Below are 27,650 nucleotides of genomic sequence, written 5' to 3' on the forward strand. Positions count from 1 at the left end.
CAGAAGTTCAACAAATATCTGTGGAATCAAAGAATTCCCCTCAAAAGGACAAGCACTCATTGCACCAAAATGACGAGAAAACAGGAGGACCATACTTGTTCTCCTATCCACCCCCTCTCTATTTAGGTTTGTTGTGTTAATTAAAAAAACAAGTATGTAGACTCGGATATCATTATCTCAGAGCAGGTTCCAATTTTTAACATAATATATTCTATAGGTATGGGATTGCAAGAATATATATCCAGGCTGCATAAAACCAGGCATGCCCATGTCAAATCTTACCTATGGACTCCAGTAACACTCTCCTCTACGATGCCCTTGATTTTCTTAAACATGTTGGGATACTTCTTATAAATCCAATGAGTAAGATCCCCTCCATCATCCAAGATCTGCAATAATGAGCATAAATAATGTTACTTACTTTGCTGAAGGCTCAAGGCTTCCAGTGCTTCTCTGGGTCTTGTATCCCAGTTCCTACTTGTCAATTTACAGATATTTCAAATTTCTCAAATGGTTATGCAAAGTAACTTAAGGCCAGTATAATAACCAAACACTTGTTTCACTGGAGAAAAAGACACTGAGGGTGAAAGGCAGACTGTATTTCTCACAGCCAAATGACCTTCCCAAATGACACACCTGCTAGATCAAAATGTACAGCAACACGATGAAGACTTTCTTATAGACTAACAGCTTGCGTGGCTGTCTAGAGCACGAGCTCTTGAATGTACTGTCGATAGTCAGAAAGCCTAAACTTAGTATCAGCACATTTATATTGGTTAAATTCAGGACTTTAAATATGCTCAAACCTTAGTTTAAATCCAGCCACATAATTCATCTTCCTCCTAGAACAATGACTTATAAAACTGTATTCATTAATCCTTTACTTCTCCCAAAGTTCAGGCGCTCTCCTACCCAAAATGATCAGGCAGCACTGGAGGGTTCTGCCTAGCGCAACCTCACACTCTCAATAAACCAAATTAAAAATAACTAGGGAACTGTGCAGCATGTAGGTGTGCAAGCATGCCTCTGAACAGCTCATCACTATTTCAGGTTGGAATTAAAGATAAACACAATGCTGTGCCTACTGAAGCTTTCATCAGCAGAGGAAAGTTTCTGAATTATAAATAAGCTAAAGAAAGACCAGCCTAGAATACTATTAGGCAGTAGGCTGTGGCATTTCAGCCCTTCACCTAGCTGTTAGAAATGCTTGGCAGGGCTTTCCAAACTGTGACACCCACCCTCCTGAAAAGACCCACAGGACTGAGCTGCCCTCTACTGACATGCACCCATTTTGCAGTCCCAATTATCAACTCTACTGCAAGTGCCAAGGATGCCACCCTGGACCCCTGAGTACATAAAACCTCCAACCTCATGTCCACCACCTGATCTCTTTTTTTGCTCCTGCTCTTGTTGTTGATCAATTTTTTTGTGACTCCACTAAACCTTATTTGAGAGCAGGGATCGAAGGCAGGACTCTTAATAACTCTTCCACTTGCTCCATAGTGTAAGTTAGTGCTCCATTTTCTCCCAGTAGAAACCTCAGAACAGATGCCCTAAGAAATGGAAAGGCTCCTCTGAATTCCTCTCTCCCTTTTTACATGTATGAAATCCCTCGTGGAGTTGCCCCTTGCAGTCTCTGATCCCTAGCCACATAGATGATCAGAGACAAAAAAGACTCTGTCTTAAATCTCCCTATTCTTGCCCACATTTCCCTTTTAACAAAGGTATCTACAGGCAGGTAGTTGCCATCTCCAATATTTATTTGATGAATATAGTCCGTAAGTCTCACCACGTAATTCTAATGCAGAAAATTTTTGTCACCAGGGAATCTTCCTGAGGTTGGAAAGCAAGTAAAAGTACTATATTTTGACAGGCTCCAAAGAGATATGGGCCCTGTTTTCTGGGGTCACAGTTGTTATCCTTGTCTTACTCTCTCCGTCAACCTTTCTAGCAGTCTGGGCTGCTCTACAGTCTGTAAAAGCTCTCTGTGTACGATCCCCTGCCCTCCCCATGTTCATCACTATAACATTAATGTTTTATTTCCAGTAGAAGCCCCCTGGTATGTCTTCTTTAGCTTCTGCCAGTCACACTCTCTTCTATCACTGTTAAACTCTACTGGAATGAGCGGACTCATCCTACAGCCGACCCCTCCTTCCTTTCAGGATTTGAAGGCTTTGACCCAGCTTCCTCAAACCAGCCCTTGGTGCAACGTGTCCTGGATCACAGAATCGAGAAAGATTCTCTCTGTTGTGTACCAGGTGAAGCCTGCTCCGCTGTCTTTAGCAGCGAACAGTAGTTGGACTAGAGCTTCAAGGATTCTTTGTTTCAGTCGATTCCCTAATTTCTCCTCTCACTCAAATGCAGAAAAGTTTGCAAAGTAGGAGCGCATCACACTTTGTGCAGCTTTTTGCTTCTCTTTGTGACTCTAATATGCTATCAGCCTTCAAGAACTTAATCTTAAAAAAAAAAAGAAACAAAAGTAAAAACTAAGCAAAAGTAAAAAACCCAAAATTTTGCCAGTCATCTTTCTTAAAGTGAGGAATGAATAAAGAGAAGAAATTTGAACTTGTAATCCCTTCAGGTTTACTATAAATTTAGCATGTGATTCTAGAAAGCTAAGTACCACAGGAGCTGTGTGCGTGTGTGTGTGTTTTAATCATTGTTGTGGGGAGCACGGTAGGGGATGGTAACTCATTAATCGTACTTTTTGACCAGTCATGTGTGAACCCTGAGCAGTATTCTAATGTTGCTGATGAATGTGAGTGCTTCTAAGAGCAGCATGACAATTATAGCACTTTGAGGCTACAGAGAGGTTTAATATTCTTGGGATACTCTAAGCATAAGTGTCTGCTGGAAGCTCAGGTACATCAGATAGAAAAGGAAGCATTTTCCTTCCTCCCTGTTGGGAAACCCTCTCCCAGACCATCTCCTCCCTCTCTGTACCCTCAGGCCCCTACAGAATTGTGTTAGCAGAAATCTAACCCACCATGTTTGGCTGCCAGCCCTCCACATTCACACATCTATCAATGCACCACCAAAAGTCATCTTCTGACTCTCCTTTCCAGGCAAACACAGGAAATCCTAAGAAAAAAGGAACAAAGAGAAAACATTAAGGCCTGAAAAACGGGCTGACCCTAAATTCTGGCAAGAAGATGCCAGTTTCTCCCAATTCCAAACTCTCTCATTCTGCTGTACTTTCTGAATTGACTTTCTTCACTGATTAGTATCATCTTCAGCTCCTCCACCCACTCCTTTGTCTTTGGTGGTCATTTTGTTCTTGTTAGACCAAAGAGGACAAGCAAAGGGGACAAGAATATGATGGATTCTAAAAATATAACTAAAGGCAAAAAGAAGAAACCAGAAATAAGTACTTCTTGATCCAGTCCAAATGGAATTCTCACCATTTCCCACCTACATTTTAATCTTTCTTGCTTCTATGCTTTAGTCAGAAATTTAAAAAGCTTCTGTGCTTTTCTTCATCAGGAAAGTTCTTAAACTCTTCTCCCTCTGCTAAAATGTTGTTATACTTCATGGCTCAGTTAAGTGTCATGTTCCTAATGAAGCCTTATTAACTCAGCTGGAAGTAATCTCTCTTGGACTCTGAACTTATACAAGCCCCTGGTTGGTATACTTAACGTGGGTTTATGACCTATTGTGGCATTCTCACAAATGCCCTTGTATTATCATTATTTATATAGATGTCTTTTCTCCTTAACCACAACATATGATTCTGAGGGCAAAGACACTGTCTTATTTGTTCTTATATCTCTTAGAGTAAGTCAATAAGCATTTGTTGAAAAAAAAAGAGAAATGAATGTGTATGTACAATTAATTGGACTATATATTTCTATTTGTGTATTTTTCTATACATATATTTTATACATGAATAAAAATTTTACAAATGAATAGAGCTTTCCCAGAATTTCTCAAGAGCTCTGAAGCAAGTATTTGGTATCTTGACCTGTGCTGTGCTACCAGAGAGTAAAGGCAAGAAACTGCAAAGTCTAAATTTCTCTTTCTCTCTCTCTCTCTTTTTTTTTTTGTCCTTCAAGTGTCAGTGGCTATTGTGATCAAATATTAATCTGCCAGGTCAAGTCCTGTTTACTGCTGAAGCAGAAGCACCAAACATTAAATCAGGGCAAACTGCTGAAAAGCCAGGAGGACCACAAAACTATGCCTGAAGCATTTTCTTTTTCAGTCCATATGACCTTAGACAGAGAATAGTGTTCTCTGGTGCTCTAATATTAACCAGTCAAGGCAAAGCATTAACTAATAATGGAAGATTAGACATAAGACGATATTTGCAACTGTAAAGTACACAGTTGCCTCAATCATATTTAACAAGAGAAGCCCAGAAAGAGAGCAAGTTCATCAAGAATATGGATTCATTTCTTCCAAAACAGCTTTTACATGGCAACTTTCCTTAGGGATTTATATGGCAACAATGGAACTTTTTAGAAAATTACTTGAGCCAAAGACACAGAAAATAAGCGGAAGATCTTACCACTTTCTGCTAGAGCAGCAGCCACTTCATTGAGGGTGGAATAGATGTTGCAGGCAGCCCATCGGCACTGTGCCCCCAGAGCACCCAGAGTTTCCATAAGCACCTATATTAAAGAGAATGCTGGAGATGAGCAGGCACGGGCCAAACAATTGGTCAAGGAGATTAAGTTTATATATCTGACAATGAGAAAGTACATTAGGAATAACTAATGTGAATGATTTTCAAACTGTGCTTCACAGAAACTTCAATACCCTGAGAAAAGGGCAAGGGTAGGGCGCAGGCAAGGAGGAAGGCTCCAGCTGAGCTCTGTGCTTCTACTCATTTAACATATTGGGCCTCCCTGTAAGATTTAATTAAACCAAGGATTTCAGAGCCAAAACATTTTTTTAAAACCAATTTATAGTTCTTCTTCTTAAGAGGTAGAAAGCTGCAGAAGCTTCCACCTAACAACAAGAAAAAATTGGACAGTCTACAAAACCATAATTTTTCTTGAGCCCATCAAAAAGCTGAGGTCATAATGCAACCAAGGAATTGAACTCTAAAGAATGACAAATCCCTTTAAGGAGAGAAGGTACACAGTTTCACCTCTGGCAGAGCAAGGGAGGCTGCCACACAACAGGTTAAGGAAAAAGTAGCTAAAATTTTAATGAATTAGTAAGGGCTGGGAAAGTATGTCAGTTTGGAACTTCTGGTCACCTCAGACACAAGGAGATTTCATGCTCACGTGCCAGCTCTTTTCCAGGGGCTTCAACCAGGACTCACGAGAAAAACTGCGGGCAGGGAGCTGATTGTCTGTGCTCTACGATAAGCATGAAACCTGGGCACTTCCCCACAATCTCCTCTCACAGGAAGCAAAAGTTTTAAACTGTAGGAAGAGGAGCAGAAATTATGCCTGCCACCAAGGACCAGGCAAAGATCCCCTGCTTCTGAAAGAGTTAGTAGCAAAAACTCTCTGTTCCTGGGGGAGTGGTGGAAAACCCTCTTGGGTCAAGGACTCTACGTTAATACAAAATAAAGATCTGCTACCTTTCCAGGAGGGACAGGAAAGTATCTCTGCTCGAGACCTATCATCAGATACAAGGCAAAGATTACTGTTACAGGGAGGAGAGGCAGGAACGCTGAAAAAGGCCTACCTTCAAGAGGCCTGCCTAAGACTGAGGCTGGATCAGAACCCCACCTGCCCACACTATAAGCCCAGCTTCAGGAAACAAGGAGCAGCCGTCTCCTGCTGCAGGTGGGGCAGGCACTTGAAGAGAGAGCCCCCGTGTGGCAAGCATTTGCAGAAGCAGCTGAAAGCCTCAGGGTGAAGCCAAAACACTCAAGAGCCCCTGGCTGGAGGAATTTGAAGACTATGGTGCAGGACAAAATTGAAATCCAGCCCAATTTATGACAATAATGGAAATGAATATACCTATTCAATGTAAAATTTCTAGATACGCGAAAAAAGTGGGGAAAAAACCCCAACCTATTGTCCAGAAAGAAAGTATTCAAGAGAACCAGACTCTGAGATTAGTGAGATGTTTGATCAAGACAGGAACTTAAAATTAACTATGATTAATATGTTAAGGGGTCTAGTGAAGAAGATGAACAGCATCCACAAACAGATAGGGAATTTTAGCAGAGAGATTGAAAGTATAAAAACAAGTCAAACAGAAATGTCAGAAAAAAATTTTTTTAATGTGTCAGCGATTAAGAAGTCTTTCATTAGGCTTATCATCAAACTGGGCATATTTGAGGACAGAGTGAACTTAAAGATAGATCAATAGAAAGTATGGAACTGAAATACAGAATAGAAAAAGAATAGGGGGGCAAAATCAGAAGAGGGCACCTGGGATCTATGGGATACTATCAACGGTCTAACACACAGGTAATCGGAATGCTAGAAGGAGAAGGAAGAAAACAGGGCAAAAGATATATATGAAGAGCTAATGGACCACCATTTCCCAAAATTAATGAAAGAGGATCCAGGAACAATGACATCCCAATAGCGAAGAGCCTCAGAAGCCAGACTTAAGGGGCTCCCCTTGGCCAAAATTGGAACAATTTGAGCATCATAATAAATAATTATAGTAATGGATTTAACCTATTAAATAAAAGGAAACAATGATTCTATACAAATAAACAAGTGAGTGAATAAATGGAAAGTCTGATGAAGAACAGGATATTTACACAGTTTTGTATCACTCCCTCACAAAATACTTATTAATTACAAAAGAGGGAAAATAACTTTTATAATAGAAAAGTCTGGCAGACATCACCTCCATCAAGGGATCAAAATGAACATCAGTTATGGGACAAATCAAGATCAAGTGCCATCTGATAGAATTAAATGAAGAAAAAAAAAAAGCAGCATCATTTCCTACCAAAGCTACATACCCTGAAACTAGTCATGAGGAAGCATCATAAAAGTCTGAATCAAGGACATTCTACAGAATAATTTGTCTATAATCTTCAAAGTGTCAAGGTCATGAAAGTCAAAGAAAGACTAATGAACTACGCAGCCCTGATGGAGACCAAAGATGATGACAATTAAATGAGACCTATAACTATGGACTGGATCCTTTGGTTATAAAAAATATTCTTGAGACAATTAGTAAAGCTCAAATGGGGTCTGAGAATTAGATGGCAATAATGAATCAATGTTAATTTCCTAATTTTGAATGACTGGCCATTCAAATAGAAGCATATCCTTGTTTGTAGAAAATACACACTGCAGTATTTGTGGGAGCATCATCAGGTTGGCAACTTACTCTCAAACAGTTGTATTTGCTACTTTTCTATAATCCGTATTTATTTCAAATTTTTTAAATTATTAAAATAAAGTTAATCCACTGTGACTTACTTTTACTTCAATATATAAGATGGAGATAGGCTTCTTCTTTTTCTAATTAACTTTTTTATTTTTAATTTTTATGGGGGGAAGTAATTGCTTATTTAATTATTTGCTTATTTTTAACAGAGGTACTAGGAATTGAACCCAGGACCTCGTGCATGCCCAGCACTCTACCATTGTGCTATAACTGCCCCCCACACCAGACAGGCTTCTTTTTAAGAAGGTAGTATACCACCTTACTTCTTTGATTAAGAGCTATTTTAGTGAGAATAAAGCTTTAGTGGAAAAGCTTGTTTTAAAACTTCCTGACAGCAGTTAACTTTGGGTACTGATAATTTTCATTTTAAAATAAAAATTCTAATTAAAAATATGCTCTAAATAAAAAAAAAACTTGCAAATAACTCCACTAATGTAGGCTAATCCCTTATGTAATTTGTCCAAGGCCATATAGTGAGTTAATAGCAGAATTACTCTTATATCTTAATTTCTTTATCTTTCAATATCTGATCCCAGTTTTTCTCTCTTGTTTATTCACTTTAAAGAATTTCTGAATCCTTACAACTAGGATTCATGAATTTGTTAAAAAAAAAAAAAAGAGAATGATACTGAGACTTGCCTACAAAGCAATATAAATTAACTAGAAAAGTGTCTGGAACCAAGACTGTAAGAACAGTTTAAAGAACTATGAGTCAAGGCTTCTGGCTAACGGCTCAAGCAGGAGTAAAGGCAAGTGGTAGTGGGGGGAGGACAGAGCTTAGAAGCTGGTTTAGCCCAACTTTAAATCATTACTGTTTCAGAAGAACAGATAAGGAATCTGGTTAGAAGGAACTATGGAAACACACCTAAAAGACAAAAAGATCCAAGTCTAAAAAACATGAACAGGGACTGTTAACTATGAAAGTTATTCCTGGAGCACGAGATTATAGGAAACTTTGTCTTTCTACATTATAGATCGTGGCAATGCTTGAATACTGTAAAATGAACATGAACTACTTCTGTAATCAGAAAAATTAAAGACTAAAAGCAAAACAAAGCAAAATTCCTTTGTTATTATTTTTTTCAAAGGAAAAGGAAAAAAACAAATAACCTTGAAGAGTGGTAATGTTCAGTGAGTCAGGGAGTAAAAAAGAAACTAGATATAATTTAGCAACATGAGACAGTACAGAAGTACTTACTATTTTAGGCCACCACACTGAAGTCTCATGTTCCCGACTGGGGAAGCCCAAAAAAAGTTTCAAGAGTGTTTCTGCCTTGATTCATTAATCTATATTTCCAAAAAGAGATCGCTTTTCAATTTATTATACTAATTTTGGGCCACCAAGACACGCTTTTCCTCTGAGAACACGTAACCCAGAAAAGACTCACGGGGAAGATGCTAACAGTAGCCGTCTATGTCATGAGGAATCTTTGTCGTTGTTAACAAGGAATGTGGACACATAAGCGTTGTGCTTCAGGAGACAATCTTTTGAAAGTTGATCTAGCCATACAAATGACTTGGATCTTATAAATCCTATAAGAGATTCCAGACCATTTCCTGATACAGGGATTTCTTGCAGTGGTCCTATTATGGTTGGCAACTCAGTATCTACTACATCTTTGATGAAAACTCTAAGTCAGTTGTTTTCAACAGAGGAACTCTGAACTTTGTGGGGGTGTTTTTGGTTGTCACAATAATTGATACATATTTGGTTTAATCTTCAAATGTTTCAATGCAAAGTTCACATGAGTGAGAAACCTATTTATAATGATCTGAGTTAAGAACTTTATTCCACTTTACATATCAACAAAAGCATTGCCAAGAATGCAACAAGTGTGTAAATCAAGAGATAACTCATACTTTTTGTTGTTATTCAAAAATTTACAAAAAGTTGTTTATAATTTCAGAAAATTATGCAATTTTGCAATATTGCTCTGATGCTCTGGAAACAGTAACACACTTCCATGTATATATATTTGTAGCTCTCTTGTTCAAATAGTGCTATGAGTAAATACAGATAACTGTGACCATTCTGCTATAGATGTACCCAAGCACTTAGATACTGAAATATACATAATTTGATTATAAATCACTTTCCTTTTATTCTTCCTTCATATTTCAGTAAGATTTTATGTTGATTTTTTTAAAGAAAATTATATGTACTTAGATACGTCATACTTGAATTTCATTTCAAGGTAATACAGGGGGATTGCAAAATATTTTTTGTATAAAGGAGTCATTGAATTTGATAGAGGTGACAGCACTGATCTAAACTAATCATGGTAACCCCAGTTCCTTTCCAGGACTGATGGGGCATAGGATGTGATCCAGTCCTGCTCAATGACATGATAGAGTATCCTGGAGGACTTCTGGGAAAGGTTTCCTTGCTCTTGGAAGAGAGAGAAGAAATGGTCCCTTTTCCTCTTCATGTCTGTCTGTGATGGCTTGAAGAGCTGTAACCATCTTGCTATTAGCCTGAGGATGAAGTAAGCACAGTGAGGAGACAGCTCCAAGAGCAGCACGAACTGATGAAATAGGAGCCCTGAGATTTTTCATCTGAAGTCCACCTTTCCTCTGGGCTTCTAGCTATGTAATTCATAAATTCCTTTATGTATAATCCAGGTTGACTCAGATTTTCTCTTATTTGCAGCTGAAAGCAGCCTAACACAGTTGCCTTGTAGAAACGATAAAGGAAGGGAAGATAAAGGGAAGCACTGCAGAAAAGTGAAGGAAGCATCAGCTTGGGAATCAGATGTATTGAAGTTCAAATGTCAGTTCTGTTGTTTACTAGCTGTACAACCTTGGACAAATTACTTAAACTCCCTGAGCCTCAGCTTCCTCATTTATAAAATGGAAACAGGAAAACAGGCTTTACACAGCCATTATGAGGGTTAACAAAATAATACTTGTTAAGGTCTTAGCCTCTTAAACTAGTGCTTAAACTAGTTGGAAGCCCTTAATAGCCGGTGGCTATTATTAACTATTGTTATGTGGAGAGAGGAAAAGGACTCACAGCAGTCTGAGCAGTGATGTGTGTGCAACCCACGATTTTGGCTCCAGCCAAAGGTTTTTCTCCTTGAGCTCTCTTCCTCAAAGCCATCAGTGCCGGCATTTCTGAAAAGGCCCAAAACATACACAGCAATATTAGAGAGGAGGGAATGAGAGAGAAAGAATACACAGAAAAACGCATTAAGGTAAGATCCTTCCCCAGTCAGGTTCTCTGTTACATTAGGTTTCTCAGGGGTTCAAGATAGTAAGCCTGACTTTTCCTTTATAAGGCACTTTCAGAGGCAAATGCTCCAGTGTTTGATTCCCTCCATCCCAGTTCTCCTTATCTAGTCTCTCTTCCTGTTTTTCTTGTCCTTCTAGACCCACTGGAGTTTACTCCCTCCCCACAGTGTTTCCTGAGCTCAGATTTCTTTATTACAAGTATTCTTCACAATCACACTGAAATTTCACAAACTACTGGACCCCAGGATGTAAAAAGGGATTAACGTGGACTAAAAGACACAGGCAGCTTGAGAAGGGAAAGGTGCTTTCTTTACCTTGTTCAGCAATTTCAATTTCTCTTCGTCCAAACTCTGCCTGTTTGATGTTCTTGACACAGAAGTCACTGCTTCCCTTAGAGTTCTTTTGCTGCTTGTCCCTAGGGGATGTCTCATCATCAGAGCTGTCTGTATACGAAGCCGCTGGAAGGACAGAATAAAAACCCTCAGGGGCAAAAATGGCTTCCTTTAAAGCTCCAAACCATGAGTGAACTGAGGCTTTTCTAGTCATCCAGCATCATGTAAATTTTCCCATTTGGTAAACACCTAAGTGGCACCAAGGAGCTCTCTCGGTCATCTCCTATGGAAAGTGCTATTACCCACAAGTCAGAAAGAGGAAGCTGAGAGAGGCTGCCAAAGACATTCTCGTAGGGTAGCATTAACTTGGAATCTAGAGCTAACTTCATCTTCAGAACATGCAGAAGTCCTTGAACATGTAAAAAGAGAGGTTACACCACAGGAGCAATAGGTTCAAGTTCTTAATGCAAGATCATGGTCATTAACCTGTGGGTTTCTGGGATCCTAGCTACCCTTCTCTGTTTGCTGCTTAAATGCTTGATGTCATTTGTATTTTAGTACAATAACTGAACAGATAAGTCCTAGAAAACAAGGAACCCATGGGAAAGTAATGAAGAACCACACAAAAAGTGTTTGTCCGACAAAACAAGAGCTTTCTTTTTTAAGACTGGCTCTGATGAGACTGAACTATGCCTGCCGACCCAATTAGACATTGACAATGAAGCATTCAGTGTGCTCCCCCTTCTTGCTGGCCTCAGTGGGTCCTGCACTAGGCATTTTAGATTCCCAAAGAAGCGGATATATTTTCTTTTGGTATAACTAAATGCTCTGATGACTAATCCATTTAGAAATACACACTAGAGGGTAGAAGGTCTAAGACTTTTGATTGTGGCTAACAGGCAGCTGCTGCTATTCCCGTATTCGGCTGAGGTCTTCTTAGTCTTCATATAATTCTGTAGTTGCTAATCATTTGCTGGATGGTTTCAAGTAATTTCTTTCCTTAATTTATGTTTAAGTTTCTGACTTAAAGTTTAAGTACCTAAGTAGTCTTCAAGGTTTGCTGGGAGGAAGGTTGAGGGACTTAAAGCACTGTCTATAAAGCATTATACATCTCTCAGTGAGATAAAAAGTACTTCCAACACTTTTAAGGGGAGAAAGCTGCAAAAGCTCAGAGCTCCTATGGTTTCTGGTGCTCTGATCTACTTATACCCAGAGAATTAAGGCATTTCTGGGATTTCTCAGTAAATGGTCTATCTCTGGGAGGGCTGCAAAAGGCAAGTCTGACCTTGCCCGGTTAATCAGGCATGGCGCTACAGAATGCTTGGGCAGCAGGGGCCGAGTGTCTCTCTTGGAGCTGGAAAACTGCCCTAGAGCAAAGTCCCAACACGAGGCAACAAGAATGAACATGGACACCAGGGGAGGTGAGGGAATTAATAAATCCCCAAAGGGACTTTTGTTCTTTAAAGGAGCTAATCTGTACAAAACGTCTATGGGTCTCCCTCCTAGGGTTAGTAAGAGCTCAAAGTACCTTTGGCAGCAGAGCCCAAAAACAGTTTCCTGGGCAGTCATCTGTTTCACTAATCAATACTCAGAAATAGCTTATGAGTTGGAGGTTTAAGGGAACCACGATTCTATCACCTGAGAGAAGAAAGGTAACAGCCACCCCTAATCCTGATCCAAATTTATAGGAAAATTGCTTTTGAAGAAAGTGTTCACATTTAGAATATCTACAATTTCAAATCCTTTTCCAGAGCCATGATGATTCTGATGCTCCACAATGGCCATTTAAATCTAGGGGTTATGTGTTTTGGAGCAAGACAGAATTTGGTTGAAGTCTCCATCTCTGTTTCTGGGTATATAAAGTAGAGGTGACTCTAGAACCTGTTTCTTAGGGTTGTTAATTCATTCATGGATTCAGTCATTCACACAGTCAGTTATTCATTCAACAAATTTTTATTACACATCCACTATGTACCAGGCACAGTCTAAGTGCTGGGGTTACAGGACAGATACGGATTGTCTTTGCCTTCATGGAGTTTTTAGTCTAGAAGGTGAGTCAGACATGAAATAACTAATTATAATTTTAATTATTTAGAGGGTTTGTTTCCACATGATTATAATATGTGCTATGAAGCAGACTATACACTAGGCAGACATGACTTGTCAGAGTCAAGTTGTTGAGAAAATTAAATAAGATAATGTAAGTAAAGTGCTTAGTGCAATGCCTGGCATAAAGTAATTAAGCATTCAAATTATACCTGATATACTTATTGGCTTTTGTACATATTTTTAATTCAATGCCAGATATTACATCATTAAAGGTTCTTACTCAGCTTTAGGATATTGAGTGAGAAAGGAATGACATACACACGGTATTATTTAGCAGTTTCTTTTTTTTTCTACCTCTGTCATCTACTGACTTATCCAAGCAGCAGGTGGTTGGCTGGCAGTGATTAGAAAGGTTGAGACTGGAGTCCTAACTCTACCCAGAATAGCTCTCCTCTCCTATGCCTCTTCAGCAACAAAGGATGAGCCAGGGAAAAAAAGCCAACCAAACAACAACAACAAAAGTCCCCAAAATTCCTCTTAAGAGAAGTACTTCAATTTTTGGCTTGACTTGTTCTCTTCCTACTCAAAGAACAAAATTATTTATATTATTTCCCTATTCTAAAAGGAAAAAATGGTATTTTCTTTTCTCAATGATAGTCAACTGGTTGTAGTTAGTTCAACCAATGCTTTTCTTTGAGACAAAATGGATTTGTTTCCAAGACCCTTTATACAGACCTGTTATCAGGTAAGAACCAAAAGTATCAGTTGTCTAGACTGGACTAATATGTGAATGCAAAATGGCTGAGAGACCCAGACCAAGAAAGTATTATTTTTGCAAACACAGTAGATTATTCCTGAACTAACATGACATTTATTTTTGGAATCCATAACTCATTTCTGCCACTATATTTAAAGTAGGATATTCATGAAAATGGTTGAGATAGCATTAAAAAATTCTTGCTAGGAAAATTTAGAGAAACCCAACACATATGTATACACATGCCTGAATAGTTTCTAAAGTGTTTGTAATTGTCAGTACACTCTGAAGCCCAGAGTTACAATTTAATTAAAAGTGAACAATCAATAACCACAGAAACCTACTGAAGCACAGCCCTGACACCTTAGCTCTAGTTCACCTCTAATTGGTTAAGTGAACAATTTTCAATTTATCCAACTGTATATTAGAGGGTCTAACAGATCCTCTCTCTCCCATACTCTCCCCTTCCCCTAACTACCATGAGAAAAATCTTATGAATAAACGAGATAACAGAAAAGGGTCAATTTCTAGATAGAAGAATAACATAAAGTACAAAATAACTTTACCATGGGATGTTCTCTTGTTTCATGATATCTCAGAATGAAAACAATTTGGTGAATCATTAATCCACAAATCTATCTCACGGAACATGCACACATTTGCTCAGCAGCTGTGATACTGTGGGTAATTGCTAGGAGAAGCAGTCAGATTGCTGGTTGAATTAGTCCTATTAGACAATTTCAAGTCAGGCAATTCCTCTTGGGCCCAATCTACTCATTTGGTAATGGAATAAGAGTATTGACCTGTGTGTCAATGTACAGTAGATTTCATTGACGACTATCACTCTAGAAATATGCGAAAAGCTATGTTAGCAACCAAAATACAGACAAACAAACAAAACTTTGTTATTTGAAAAAATTTCAAGCTTTAGAAGAACCAATTATGAACTGTGACACTTTAGACCTCTTTCCTTATCCTTAACCAATTAACTCACTGCAAAGGCAGCTTTTTCAGAAATACATCATTGAGATGATCTAACTTTGAAGAAGTCTCTTCTGTTCATTCGTTTTTATGAGGTTTTGTGCTTAGAGAAAGAGTTTTTAGAAGTTTGGTTTTTATAAAATAATTTCAGGGATTAACGTAGCCTTTTTCAACTGGGGTTTCACCAGAATTAAGCTCTAATGCCTTGAAGCATCCATTGGACGTATGAATTAACGTCTCTCTTATGCCTGTATCAGTAATTCTGAACCATCCTTTGAAGAACTGAGAAAACAACCTTTCAAATCATTTTCTGTGTTCTGTGATTCACATGAGGAACCGGCTGCAAAGGCTGGAGGAGGTTCCTAAATAAAAGCATGACAGACTTTAGTGGCAGGAACATGAGGAAGGGAGTGTAGGCCAGCGCCTAAGAAAGGCTCCAAGTAACCTCAGCAAAACAAGCACTTCGTACAGAAAGGTATCCTTTTTTTTGAAATGCCAGAAACCTTCTTCTAGCTGCGCACACACAGAGTATATCAGAGGTGTACACTCCTTCACAGAGGTGTAAAGTCGTTTAACAAGAATGTCTCTGGACGCCTTTCCCCTTATTTTAAAACAAAGGATCTGGCTGCAGCACTGAGAATAGATCGAAGAGGGGCAAGGCTGGAACTCAGCCGTTCAGTTTTTAAGACATGGGAGGGTTAAGATGCCTGTAAAATATCCAAGTGAAAGCACTATGGAGGCAGTTGAATATCTGGGTTTAATGTACAGGGAAGAGATTTGGGCTAGAGACAAAATCCAAGAATCAAACATCAATACATATTTTAAACTGCGAGACTGAATGAGTTCACCTAGGGAGAGATAAACAGAGAAGAGAAGTCTTCGGGGCTCTCCAACGTTCATTTCTATAGTCAATTAAATGATAACATATGCTGAAAAGGGGGTCCAAGTTCTCATTGACATGCATTCGCACATCTTCTCATATTTAGAAAGCTGTGAGTAATTCTGTTATTCCTGGCTTTTCTCTTGATAAGTATGGAGCTTTTTCTGTATCACCTCGTATCACTTTCCCATTCCCTCTGTTATGAACATTGCAGGCTGCAAGAGTTTTCCAGAATCACACAACAAATCACACATTGATCAAAGCCTAGAAGCTAGGTCTCTCCTAACTCCCAGTGTAAAACTCAAAGCAGCAGGCACCTCCATTCACAGTTCTAAAAGGGTTTGACAACTGTTCACATGGAAATAAAACAAGGTAACAGTGTGTGTGAGATGCTGCTGAAAAAAGAGCAAACATAATGAGGTTTCATTTTAAAAGCACTGAGTTTATGGAAATAACACTTCCTATAGATTATTTTGGATCATACCTAGAATATTATATTTATAGGTATAATATTTTGAAAGGACACTTCATCTGGAACATATCCAGATGAGGTTAACAAGGACAATGGGATGCCCTCCAAATTAGGCAACCAAAAATGGTGATTTCTATTTCTAAGTAAAATCTTTACATTTCAGAGACAGCTAAATTACTAGATAAAGCAAGGATCATCCTATCATCTAAAAATGGTCCCAAAGAGACCAGATGGCCATTTGTCAGGGATGCCATCAAGGCAAGTCCAGCATCCACTGCAAAGCTAAATAATTGATCTTTAAGTTATTTTCCAAGTCCAGGATGTTTTGACTCCATGCTTCAAAACTTAATACCCTTAAATAGATATATAAGGTTGATTTTTTTTTTACTATAGAAATGGCAATTTCTTATAGTTCAACCTAAAAGTCCAACTTTTCCAGGGTGACATCAGTCAATATGAGTCACCAATGAGCTATCCCAAGTAACTATGCATTCTCTTGGACACCAAGGGTATCAAACTCACTCTTTTAGGTAAGTAGATACTTTGTAAGTACTCTCCCTGCATATATATATGGGTGTTTTGTAGGAAGGCAGGCTTTGCTTTTCTCTATAGGAGCACAGTTGGAAATGTGGATCAAGTGTGTAGGGAAGAAAAGGAGCTAGAGTTAAAATTTACTGTTTTTATTATTTAGTATCAATCTTTAGATAACATGCACAAACTCACAGTCTAAAATGTTCTACAATTCATATTTTCACAATTATTATAGTTTTCTGAATTATATTAACTGGTTCATGAATTTTTAACAGTTACTGAGAATTTTTTTATATAATTTAATTATTTATTATTCTGCTGGTTATTTCAGCAGAATAACATAGGTACAAAATTTGGTATCTTTAGACAAAAATCCATAGGGATTTATACCATGTGCTTTACATCATTCAGTTATTGTGGGGGAAATTTAAAGAAATGTAAAAAGTGTAAATAACAGTCCACCCAACCTAAAAGTTACAGCTTCCCAAACAAGCTTTCTTCAGCTTTACATAACAAATGCTAATTTCTTAGTTGTGTGAAAAACAAATAAAATTTCAGGTCATGATGAACATTTTTTAATGAATATTATTATTTATAAGTTAAGACATAACTTGGACAAACACCCAGCTTCCTATCACATTCCTACATAAGAGCAAAATAAAACAGCTCCATATTAAATCAGACACATACTGGACACTGTTACACAAATGGCCAGTGTTGACAAGGGGTCCCACATGTTGATACTCATTTGGCATTAAATGATAACTCAGCCCCAGGGACCACATATTGGAACTGACGCCACTGCAAAGGAAAGGAGTAACAAGCAATACAATGTCACAGCTTAGAAGGAAAGGCAAAGGGCTCACTTGAGCTAGCTACAATGATTTCATTGTTTCTTGGGGCAATTAAGGTTTCCCAGATGGAGGGATGGGGATCCTCTCTTTGATTTTCAAAGAATGGAAAAAACACAAGTCCCTACACATGCTGTTCAGTGAAGGTCATCAGTGAGCAACATACTCCCATTCTCTGAATAAATCAGAATTCACTTTCCCTAGTCACCCTCTTCTGCCATTATTGGAAGAGGCGGCCTCTGTTAGGCTCCACTCTGAATCCCCAAGAGAAATCCAAAGATTCGATCCAGAATTTTGGTCTAAATTTCGACTGAGAGTCCAAGTGTTTATTCCAAAGCACAGGCTTGATCGTGCTTAATTAGCTTTAGATAGACAGGACGGTCTGCTGATCAGACTTAACCAGCCTCCACAGCTGGTCACAGCAGTCCAGCACTCACCTGAGCTGTAGCTGTCAGTAGATGACTGAGAAATGGAGCGAGACAGAGAGCGACGTCCAATTTTGGTGGGACGCTTGTTGAATTCTTGCTTCTGGTCAGCAAATTGAATCTGCTAAGAAAAAGAACTCTAGTTTCATAAAGGGAAAGAACCTCCATTGTGAGACAGCAATTCAAGGCTTGTAGGAACTTACCTTCCTTCCCAGCTGATCTGATTGTACCAACCCACGTTTGGAATGTTAACATTCTTCTGAGAGAACGATTTTTCATTCTTTACCTACTCTGTTTCTATCAAATTTAAATCTTTGATCCACTCTCTCACTATATACATTTTGCAATAAAAGGGAATGTTCTGGTTAAAATAAATTTTTAGAAAGTTAATTTATATCCAGAAATCCTTCCTATGGTTTCACTGAAAATTAAAGCTGGAAAGGACCTCCATATATCTGGATAAGAAACTTCAAGGTACAGAAAGGTAAAGTGACTTGCCTTCAGGTTTTAAGATTCTCAGGAAATGGTATGGTATAATGGAAAGGGAGAAAAAAAAAGCTTTCTACTCATACAGAACTTTCTGGAACTGCATTCAAATCCTGGCTATGCCACTCGTTAGCTATGTAACATTGGTCAAGATACTTTTGTGATCCTCATTTTTTCATAAATACAACAAAGATACTTCACAAGTTTTAGAGAGGGTTATATGAAATAACGTGTGTAAACTATGAAACTCAGCAGGAGATTCAATTAATTCACCCCTACAAAACAAGTTTATATTGTTCTTGTAACTCTTGCAGGTAGTCAATCTAGCTTTTTAAAGGTTTCCTAAAATGTATTAATAAGCTTTTTGGTACTAATAAGTAAACATTAATTTATTATTTTTAATATTTGGTATCAAATACTAAAAGCTACAAGATGATGATTTATTAACTGTAACAGATGTAGAAGGAGTAGATGACTGGACTGAATAGGTATAAATCTCAGTACAGTGGAGGTTGCATTTTGGAAGTTCCAGCTGACGCTTCATAACACATTACAAATCAAAGCTCATATCATTTATTCAAAAAATACCTTTTTTTCTCTTTTTCTCTAATTGAATGTTTGCATAATTGCTTAGATTGGATCAAACTGGCATGGAGGCAGAAAGGATCAAAGATCTGACAACTGGTTCTGCCTTTCATGAGAAAAAGATGGGCCCTTGATGGGCAGAAGACAGATACAGCACATCAGAACGAAAGCAACTGTTGGCTACATTTCCCGAAGTTAGAGGTAACCATTGAGTCATCTGAGTATTCAGACAAGGAGAAAAGTGCCAAATCGAATTAGCTTAGCATATCTTTTAGGGGAATTCATAGCATTTTCATAGCTATAACAACAAATAAAGCCTGTGTAGTACTTTAGAGACTGTAAATTGTTTCCAGCAATAGGAAAATTCATTGGATTAGAAGCTTTCCGCAAAATGAAAAATGGCAAAGTTAATTATTTTTTTTTTGAAGTAGCAGTGTATTCCAAAAAGATAAAGCCCTGTTTCTCTGCACTCCCATGGAACGTATGTGAACTTCCATTTACTTCTCCTATCCCAGCACTTACCACCCTGAATATAACTACCTACCTGTATCCTGTGCAAACTAGGCTCCATAAAGGCAAGAACTGTGTACCTTATTCACACTTATATCCTCAAGCACAAATGCCTGACACACAGTAGGCAACCATGTGCTGAAACAGTGAATCTGAAGTAGCCCACTCTATTTGCAGGCTGTACTTGGTTGAATATTAAGTAAATATGGTAACCATAAGCCAAGTCTAAAGTTAAAAGAATTCTTAAGGGCAAAAAAAAAAAAGTCCATCAACGGATGACTGGATAAAGAAGATGTGGTATATTTATACAATGGAATACTACTCAGCCATAAAAACCGACAACATAATGCCATTTGAAGCAACATGGATGCTCCTAGAGAATGTCATTCTAAGTGAGGTAAGCCAGAAAGAGAAAGAAAAATACCATATGAGATCGCTCATATGTGGAATCTAAAAAACAAAAACAAAAACAAATAAACAAACAAAAACAAAGCATAAATACAGGACAGAAATAGACTCATGGACAGAGAATACAAACTTGTGGTTACCAGGTGGATAGAGGGTGGGAAGGGATAGACTGGGATTTCAAAATTGTAGAATAGATAAACAAGATTACACTGTATAGCACAGGGAAATATACACAAAATGTTATGATAAATCACAGAGAAAAAAATGTAAAAAAAAAAAGTATTCTGCAAATTAGAGCTTCATCATTAACCAAAATACAAGTGCAAATGATTGGACTTAAAATTCACTTTATAGCAAGAACCTTCAATGAATTAGTAGACTGTTTAAATAGTTTTACCTGTGGTGAATTGTTTAATAGGTGTAAAAAAATATTTTAATGTTTTGTATCACCAACTCAAGCTGACCAAGTAATTTGAAAAGCCCATTAAAAGTCTTTATGAGGAAAAAAAAAAAAAGTTGGGAAGGGGGAAAGGGTGGGTGAGAAGATGGGGGAGGGGAACAGCAGTCAAACTCAAATCCCTGGCTTCCATTTCACCAACCAGTTCAAGACAGTATGTCGTTTTGCTTTTTCTAGAGGCTCATCTAGGAAAAGAAATAGTCCTTGACTTTCTAAAGGCCACATGAGTCACTAACTTCAGCAGTGCCTTTTTTAAAAAAAGAATAACAGATAAACCCTGCCTCAGGTATGTACCACCCACTCGCACCCACCCACCACTAGAGGGGGCGGGTCAATCTACTTCTCTAGATTTGTAGGATCAGGGGTGGGTGGGCATACACCCGTTTACCCCAATAATACTAAACCATGTAGCCTTCTAGCTGCACCATCATCTCAAACCAGTTTCCTTAAACTGAATTCTCTTCTCTGTGAAGACTTCTCCACAGCAATTACTCTTAACCAGGTCAAGTTCAGGCTATCTTTTGGCACTAAAGAATGTAGGCTTTCTCCACCCAGAGACATGGGGTTCTGAATCTTGTTTACTTTTTGGACACTGAACTCAGATTTCTTTAAGATTGAAGAATATTAGAAAGAGACTAATATATAGAATAAGTTATACAATTTCCTCAAGAAATAAATGTTTATCTTTTACTGACAACCAGAACACATGGTTTAAATAGGTCATCCCTGTTGCCCACCTTCCCTCACCAGTTACGTGCCATTACATTCTTTACTCTTCCTTTGTAAAACAGTAATGTACCCACCCCAGTTAGGGTACTCTGGTAGGCTCTACCCCTAAATTTCCTACCTTGTTTGAAATCAAAGAGTCCTTCAAGGTAACCCTCCTTATCCACTTCAGAGAGAATTGCCTATTCCAGCAGGCATCAAGGCACGGAAGGGAAAGAGACTGCTAGGAGAGGGGCAGCTCACCTTATACCAGAAGAAGGGACGAAAGCGGGAAAGGAGGGAAAGAGCAGCTGGCTTTTTACAGTAATGGCTGTAGCGGCAGCAAGACTGGTAAATAAGAGCTTAGCCTCACCTGGGCTTTAATCCCAAAGTTGCCATTGACAATGTATTTCTTCTTGTTGCTCAGCATAGTGACATTACCAGCCCTACTGCCACCTCTCCAGTCCAGGGACCCTTGTGGCTAGGCCTTTAAACTTTCCTCATCAGCAATTCTGTTGGCTCTGGTTCCAGCTAGCTTTTTTTTTTTTTTTGGTGTGTGTGTGTGGGGTGCCTACCCTTCCCTGGAAATCCTGAAGCAGCTCCAATAGCCCCTCCAGCAGTAGAGCCCAATTTAATAAGGCATTTCTGTTAGTGGCTCATCAGCCATTCCTAATTCTGCTGGCTGTTTTGTTTTTATTTTTAATTTTTTTCCTAAATACCCAATTACACAGATCCTCTGACCTCTAAACCTTAACAAGTCCCTCGACAAGGCCCAACTTGCATGCGCATAACAATAGCTTATTTATATAACCGGTGCACTTTTTTACCTGCTATAATTAACTTGCTAATTAGGTTCCTTTTTAACCTTACCTCCTCCTTTTTCATGTCAGATGACTTTAGTTAACCTAGTCTCATTGGAAAAAAATTAACTACAGAGCCACTAAAACAATGAGGGAATTTATTAAGACGGTAAGGAAAAAAATGGTTCCAAGTGCTCAGGCAGCCTGTACCTTATACTCTGTGTCCTTGAGTTAGTTAGACTGGGGACACTGGTTTTAGCTCTGTCACCAAGGAAATCAACTTTCTGAGAACATTGCTTTACTCTTAATTATGCATCTTTTATACAGGTTTTGACATCTGGTTTCTAGTTCCATCTCAAGATTGTTCCTGATTGGGTGTTGAGTGATCTGCTTGCATTTTTCAAAAAATTTTTTCAAAACCCGTGTGTGTCACAGAAGGTGTGACTGCAATAGGGAGTTTCTTATTTCCTCAGAGCCCCTAGAATCATAATGACCTTGTTACATATCAAACAGAGTCAAATGAAAGGGCAAAGAATCACAGTTGTTGGTTTCTGAAAGGGACTCAGTGAAAAGGAAAGCTACATTCAACCGTATGCTACAGAGATAGGGGTGGGAATGTGATTTGAATTCCTTAAAAAACAAGAGCTTGTTGAGCATAAGAAGGAGCATAAAATTGTAGATTCTTTTTTTAGGATAATCTTTATGTTGAGAGAAAAGGTCTCTGGAAGAACAGAATAAGGGGAGGAGAACTAATATTTACGAAGTGCCTACTACGCCCAGCCCTGATATATGTTGCTTCTGTTAATCAGTATAAGAATCTTAAAAAATAGGCTTCATTACCCCATTTGACAAATTAGGAAAGTACAGCTCTGAGAGAACAATGATTGGCCTGAGGTCTCACAGCAAGTAAGTGGGACCAGAATGTGAGCCTGCGTTTATGTCAGAGCCAAAGCTCTTTCCACTACACCACACATTACGATATCGATCAGAGGACCCAAAACTCCCCCGGTCCTAATTCTGTGGGTACGTCTTTCCTCTTAATTTATCTTAAATTTATTTAATTTAAAATTACTCCTTAAATTTACTTTCTTAACAGATTAGGTCTCAGAAATGACATCATCCCAGATAATCTTGGGGCTCTGATCAAACCACAATTCTGAAATGGCTAAATCATATAAGAATTTGAACTCTAACAGCCCCTTAACTGGCAATTTTGCCCAAGGCCACTACCAAAAATTGAAATGGAAATGAACTGATCCTGGGAGATGGAATGTTCACTATCACCCATGATGATCTTGATCTCCTGTTCATAATTTCACAAAATGAGATGAACTGATATTTTCCTGCTTGCTTGATGAGTCTCTAAACTTCTGCTCCTCCTAACCAAGCATGTTCACCCTAATACAACTCTCAGCTGGTTCCTCATTTTCCGCATTCAGGGGAAAAGGAACTCCATGGCCTACTGGCTTCAGTCACTAGGCCTGAGTAGAGGAACATGCAGATCTATATCAAATACAACCAGAAGACATTGGTAAGAGCCTTACCACTTAACAACTTCATCTAACAAACTACTTTTCAAATTTTAGCTGCATTATTTTATTAAAATAAAATGCACTGTTAGGCCCTACCCCAGAGTTTCTGATTAGCAAATCTGGGTGGGGCCCAATATTTTCCATTTCTAACAAATTTCCAGGAGATGCTGATGCTGCTGGTCTGGGGACCACACTTTGGGAACCACTGCTCTAATACTTTCTCCAAGCATGAATAAAGCTGCCCTAATTTGCCCTAATTTTCTCCTTAACCAACCGTTTTATCCTCTCTGTAGCTACAACCATGGAGGCATTTTCACAGGCAGAAAAGAAAAGTTTATTTCAAAGGTGAGAGAATGGAATGAGGTGATCCTTTTTTGTTATCCAACACAGGGTATAAAGAGAACAGGGCCTAATTCTGATTTCCACAATTTAAGGCTGTTAAGAGTAGATGATTAACACACTAAGAAATATAGGACTCATGGGGAGAACAGATCTATTTACCCTACAGAGGAGCAGGCCAAGAGAAAAAAATTCATTCCTTTTCAAGTACATAAAGTAGGACTACAAAGGATGGTGATCAGAGGTTCTCTCTCTCCATATCTTCATTTCTTAACATTCCTGTACTTAACATCTGTAATCCTCATCTGTAAAATAGGAATGACAATATCTACTTTGTCTATCCCAACTGTGTGCTGAGAAAATAATGTATGTGAGAGAGTCTGGGAGACAACATAATGATACACAAGTATAAAATATTAACATTTCTTCTTTTTTTAAGGTCAAAAGTTCTTCCTCTAGAGTACATGGAGGTCTAGACCCCCTAAAACAGAATGTAAAATTTTCCTGGGTAGAGAGTCCATAGTTTTCATCAGTTTCTCAAATGGGTCTCTGCTTTGTCAATTCTGACCCAGAGTTATAGTCAAGCTACTTCTAACACCATTTACCAGATACCTTCAAGGTTTTTGTCTCACTTCCAAGTAGATATGGTTCAAGCATATATAGAGACATTGCTCCCTTCCAAGCCAAATGAGCTGCTTGAATAAATTCTTCACCTATACAAGGGATTACTTCTAGCCAAAAGAAAATCGGGTAACCAGCTGGCTGGGTACTCAAGAAAGTCAATCAGATTTCCTATGGAAAAGTACCAAGTACCACAGAGAGCTTGAGTGGGAGGAGGAAATATTAATTTGTAGAAACTTGAAAAAGGTTACTGCTGATCTCCATGCACATAAGAGGAAGTATTTTCACCTACCAGCAGGGACTAAAGAATTCTCAAGGGAAGTAAAACGTATTAATAAGGACAACCTTTAAAAGGATGAGTTCCCCAACCTTTTAGCAGTAAAACTGCCTGAACAAGGTTAAGAAAATCCTTCACATGAAAACAGCTGAGGAGCAGGGCTCCAGCAGAAATTTTCCAGTGACTGATGGAATGTTAACTTGAAGGTCTACCTTGTCAATTCTCGAGACTGGAGTTCTTCAGACTTCAACCTGGCTTATTTCCCTGCTGGGAATCAGAGATGTGAGTACTGTCAGCTGCTGTCTGTGGTCTTGAGTCCTATTCTCTGAGGGATATGCGAGTCCCTTTGCTGCTGATCACTAACAAGAAGGGAGGTATTATAATTTAACTTCTCTGCTATATTTTTCCCCTGAAAGAAGATTTGAGAGCCTTGTCATATTTCCTTTGGGGGCAAGGATAGTCTCAGTGGAAATTTCATTACATTAATATGTAAACTGGAACATGAGTCAGACATTTGTTAAAGCTTTCATAAACTGAAACTTTGGCTCAGTGTGGGAACTGGCTCCAGGCTTTCTTCTAGGGGATTAAAAGCACTCTAACATTTCACAAGTTAAGGTCTGGAAATCTATAGGCAATACACTAGAGGGTGCTCAGTGGCTCACTTTGGTGGCTAAGTGGATATCAGCGGCAGCCTACTGAAGCACTTCCAGACCAGGTCAGAAATTAATGACTTATGTGGTATCTGATAGAAAGCCTCAAGAGGTTAATCTTTGGCAAGAAAAAGACAGCTGATGAAAAAACTGAGTTATTGAAGACAAGCCCTTCCCTACTTTTTCTCATCGTTAAAAAAAAAAACCTACTGATCAAAGGCATTTTCCTGGTTTTTGAGAGAGAAGGGCCAAGAAATCGCTAAATAAGAGACATGCTGTATTGAAAACAAAGCAGAGCTGTTCTTTATTAAAGAATGTTATCTTAGGGGAAAGGGTGTAGCTCAGTGGTAGAGTGTGTGCTTGGCATGCATGAGGTCCTGGGTTCAATTCCTAGAACCTCCATGAACATAAGTAAATAAACCTAATTACCCACCCCCCCAAAAAAAAAGATTTAAAAAAGTTATCAAAAACTGGGGAAATCTTAGGTGAGCAATGGTCACACTAACTCTTTTAGGACAGTTATCTATCTTGTTCACGTAAATAAAAAAGTGAGTAGGTAAAAGTCCAGTAGGAGCTCCTCTTGAGAGGATGTGCTCAGGAGGTAAGACAGAAAGGTGTATTGCTCATGAGAATAAGAGTTACAATAAAACTTCTCTTGATTCTGAGTTGACACACTAGTCAACTGAGGAATTCTTCTGTAATATTCCTTTAGAGAAGTAACAAAGTACTTAATGTGGGCCCTCACCTAAGAAAACCAGAATTCCTGCTCCCCCTTCCTGTTATTATTATGTGGCTGGAGACTCAAAAACAAGCTTAAAAGCCCAACTAGAATTATTATTTGAACCCCTTCCATTAATCTCCAACACTACATTATTTGAAATAAGCCTGTGGATGGGTAGGATTTCTTTTGATCAAATATCTTAAACTGAGCACAGGGTTCTGGAACAATATTAAGAACAACAGGAATAACTCCAACAAAAATAATAAACAATAGTTGTTATGAGAGTTGAAATGTGGGCTTGTCAGTTGGACATTTGTTAGGTCTACTATATACTCATTATTGATGGTTATTTCTTTAAGTCCGTAATTCCCTAAACACTGAAAAGAACTTGGAATATGTTATGTATAGTCCAATCAGTTTTCAATAGGGGAAAAATATACATATATATGAAAAACACAAGCTGGTATACAGACTGTAAGAAATCAGGCTAAACCAGGAAGAAAGCAGACAGGAAAATAAAGATAGTTGCTGTTTTTAAATCAAAAGTTAAAATTGGATCTAAAATATTAGGTTATATGTGCTAGTTCTTATCATAATAATTATAATATTATAACCTTATTATAATTATATTAAAATATGTATCAGGCAAATAAGATATTTTGAAGAACAGTAGCAAGAGAGCTGTAGTTCCTGCCTTTTAGAAATACACGTATGAAGAATATTTGGGGTAATATTTTGACCGGCTGGAGAAAAATGGGCAGGTAGGAGAGGAATGTCAAATTTTTTCAGACTTGAGGGAGCACCATTTCTACAAGTTCTGGTTTTTATCCCTTCACTATTCTTTTACCCCCATGAGAAATAAATTAAGCATCAGCTTGCTAGTAGAATGCAAAGCAATCAGAGAATAACACAATTCATGCAGGATACCAGCAGCAGTGGGGGAGCCCCAGCCCAGCACAGACAGCCAGGCAATAAGCTGATTTGGCCAGGCAGGTCTCAGACCCTCCCCAGCTTCACTCGTAATTAAAAAAACAGGGGTTAAGAAAAAGAAGAAGAAGAAGAAACAAAAGAAAGCAGCAGGGGTGACCCAGGACATAGGAACTAATCAGAAATAAGAACAATAACTGTTTTCCCAACCACAGGTCTTGGTAGAGACTTCTCACAAGTGATCCTGTCATCTGTCAGAAATGGCTGCCTCATTATCAAGAAACAGAAGGAAAAGCAAAGCAACCAAAGAACTCACCATCCACTCAGGCACGTGAAAAGCTGAGGTGCCCTCATTACCGTCCCCATTCTCCATAGTACAGGCTTGGGTAATATATGTCCTGCAGCAAAAGAAAGCTGGTTTGGAAATACCGGGGTTTTCTGAGTGCCAAAAAGTAGAACCAAATCTAGTAATTCAGAAGTTGACAATATCTAGCAGAAGCTGCATCCCCTTTCACAAAGGTTTCCTATTAAAACAAGATCATTAATAAGTCAAATGCCTGACACGTCCCTTACTGGCCAGTTTCAAAACTGCTTCTGCTTCAAAATCAGAGCTGATGCAAAGTTCTGCACCCCGGTACTGAGCTTTCTACAGGGCACTCACTGTTTAATGCTCCCCGAACACTCTAACCCCACCTCCTCTGTGGGGACTTTCTGCAGCAACAGTTAGGCTTCCGCTCTTTCCCGGCGTATAAGGCACTTGTTCATTTTCTCCCGCCCCTCAGGACACGTCATTGGAGGTGCTGATACCA

General features: G+C 38.6%; 1 protein-coding gene across 4 annotated transcripts in view; it reads right to left on the reverse strand.

Annotated features, from left to right (window-relative positions):
• The window catches only part of AHCYL2 (adenosylhomocysteinase like 2), a 148,036-nt gene that overhangs the window by 22,939 nt on the left and 97,447 nt on the right, over nucleotides 1-27,650 (reverse strand). For 2 of the 4 annotated variants that reach the window (XR_012074285.1, XM_072964511.1), the window contains exons 2-7: nucleotides 17,836-17,947; nucleotides 10,860-11,003; nucleotides 10,328-10,428; nucleotides 4,505-4,607; nucleotides 2,987-3,081; nucleotides 283-389 (exon numbers count right to left, since the gene is read on the reverse strand). Coding sequence is in view for 3 of the 4 variants with exons in the window: in XM_072964511.1 (XP_072820612.1) it covers nucleotides 283-389; nucleotides 2,987-3,081; nucleotides 4,505-4,607; nucleotides 10,328-10,428; nucleotides 10,860-11,003; nucleotides 17,836-17,947 (662 nt within the window). In the remaining variant the exon portion in view is untranslated. The remainder of the gene's footprint in view (nucleotides 1-282; nucleotides 390-2,986; nucleotides 3,082-4,504; nucleotides 4,608-10,327; nucleotides 10,429-10,859; nucleotides 11,004-17,835; nucleotides 17,948-27,650) is intronic. The other 2 variants (XM_031674180.2, XM_072964512.1) reach the window with 1 other exon arrangement.

Source organism: Vicugna pacos, chromosome 7, assembly GCF_048564905.1.
Source record: "Vicugna pacos chromosome 7, VicPac4, whole genome shotgun sequence".
NCBI classification, from domain to species: Eukaryota; Metazoa; Chordata; class Mammalia; order Artiodactyla; family Camelidae; genus Vicugna; species Vicugna pacos.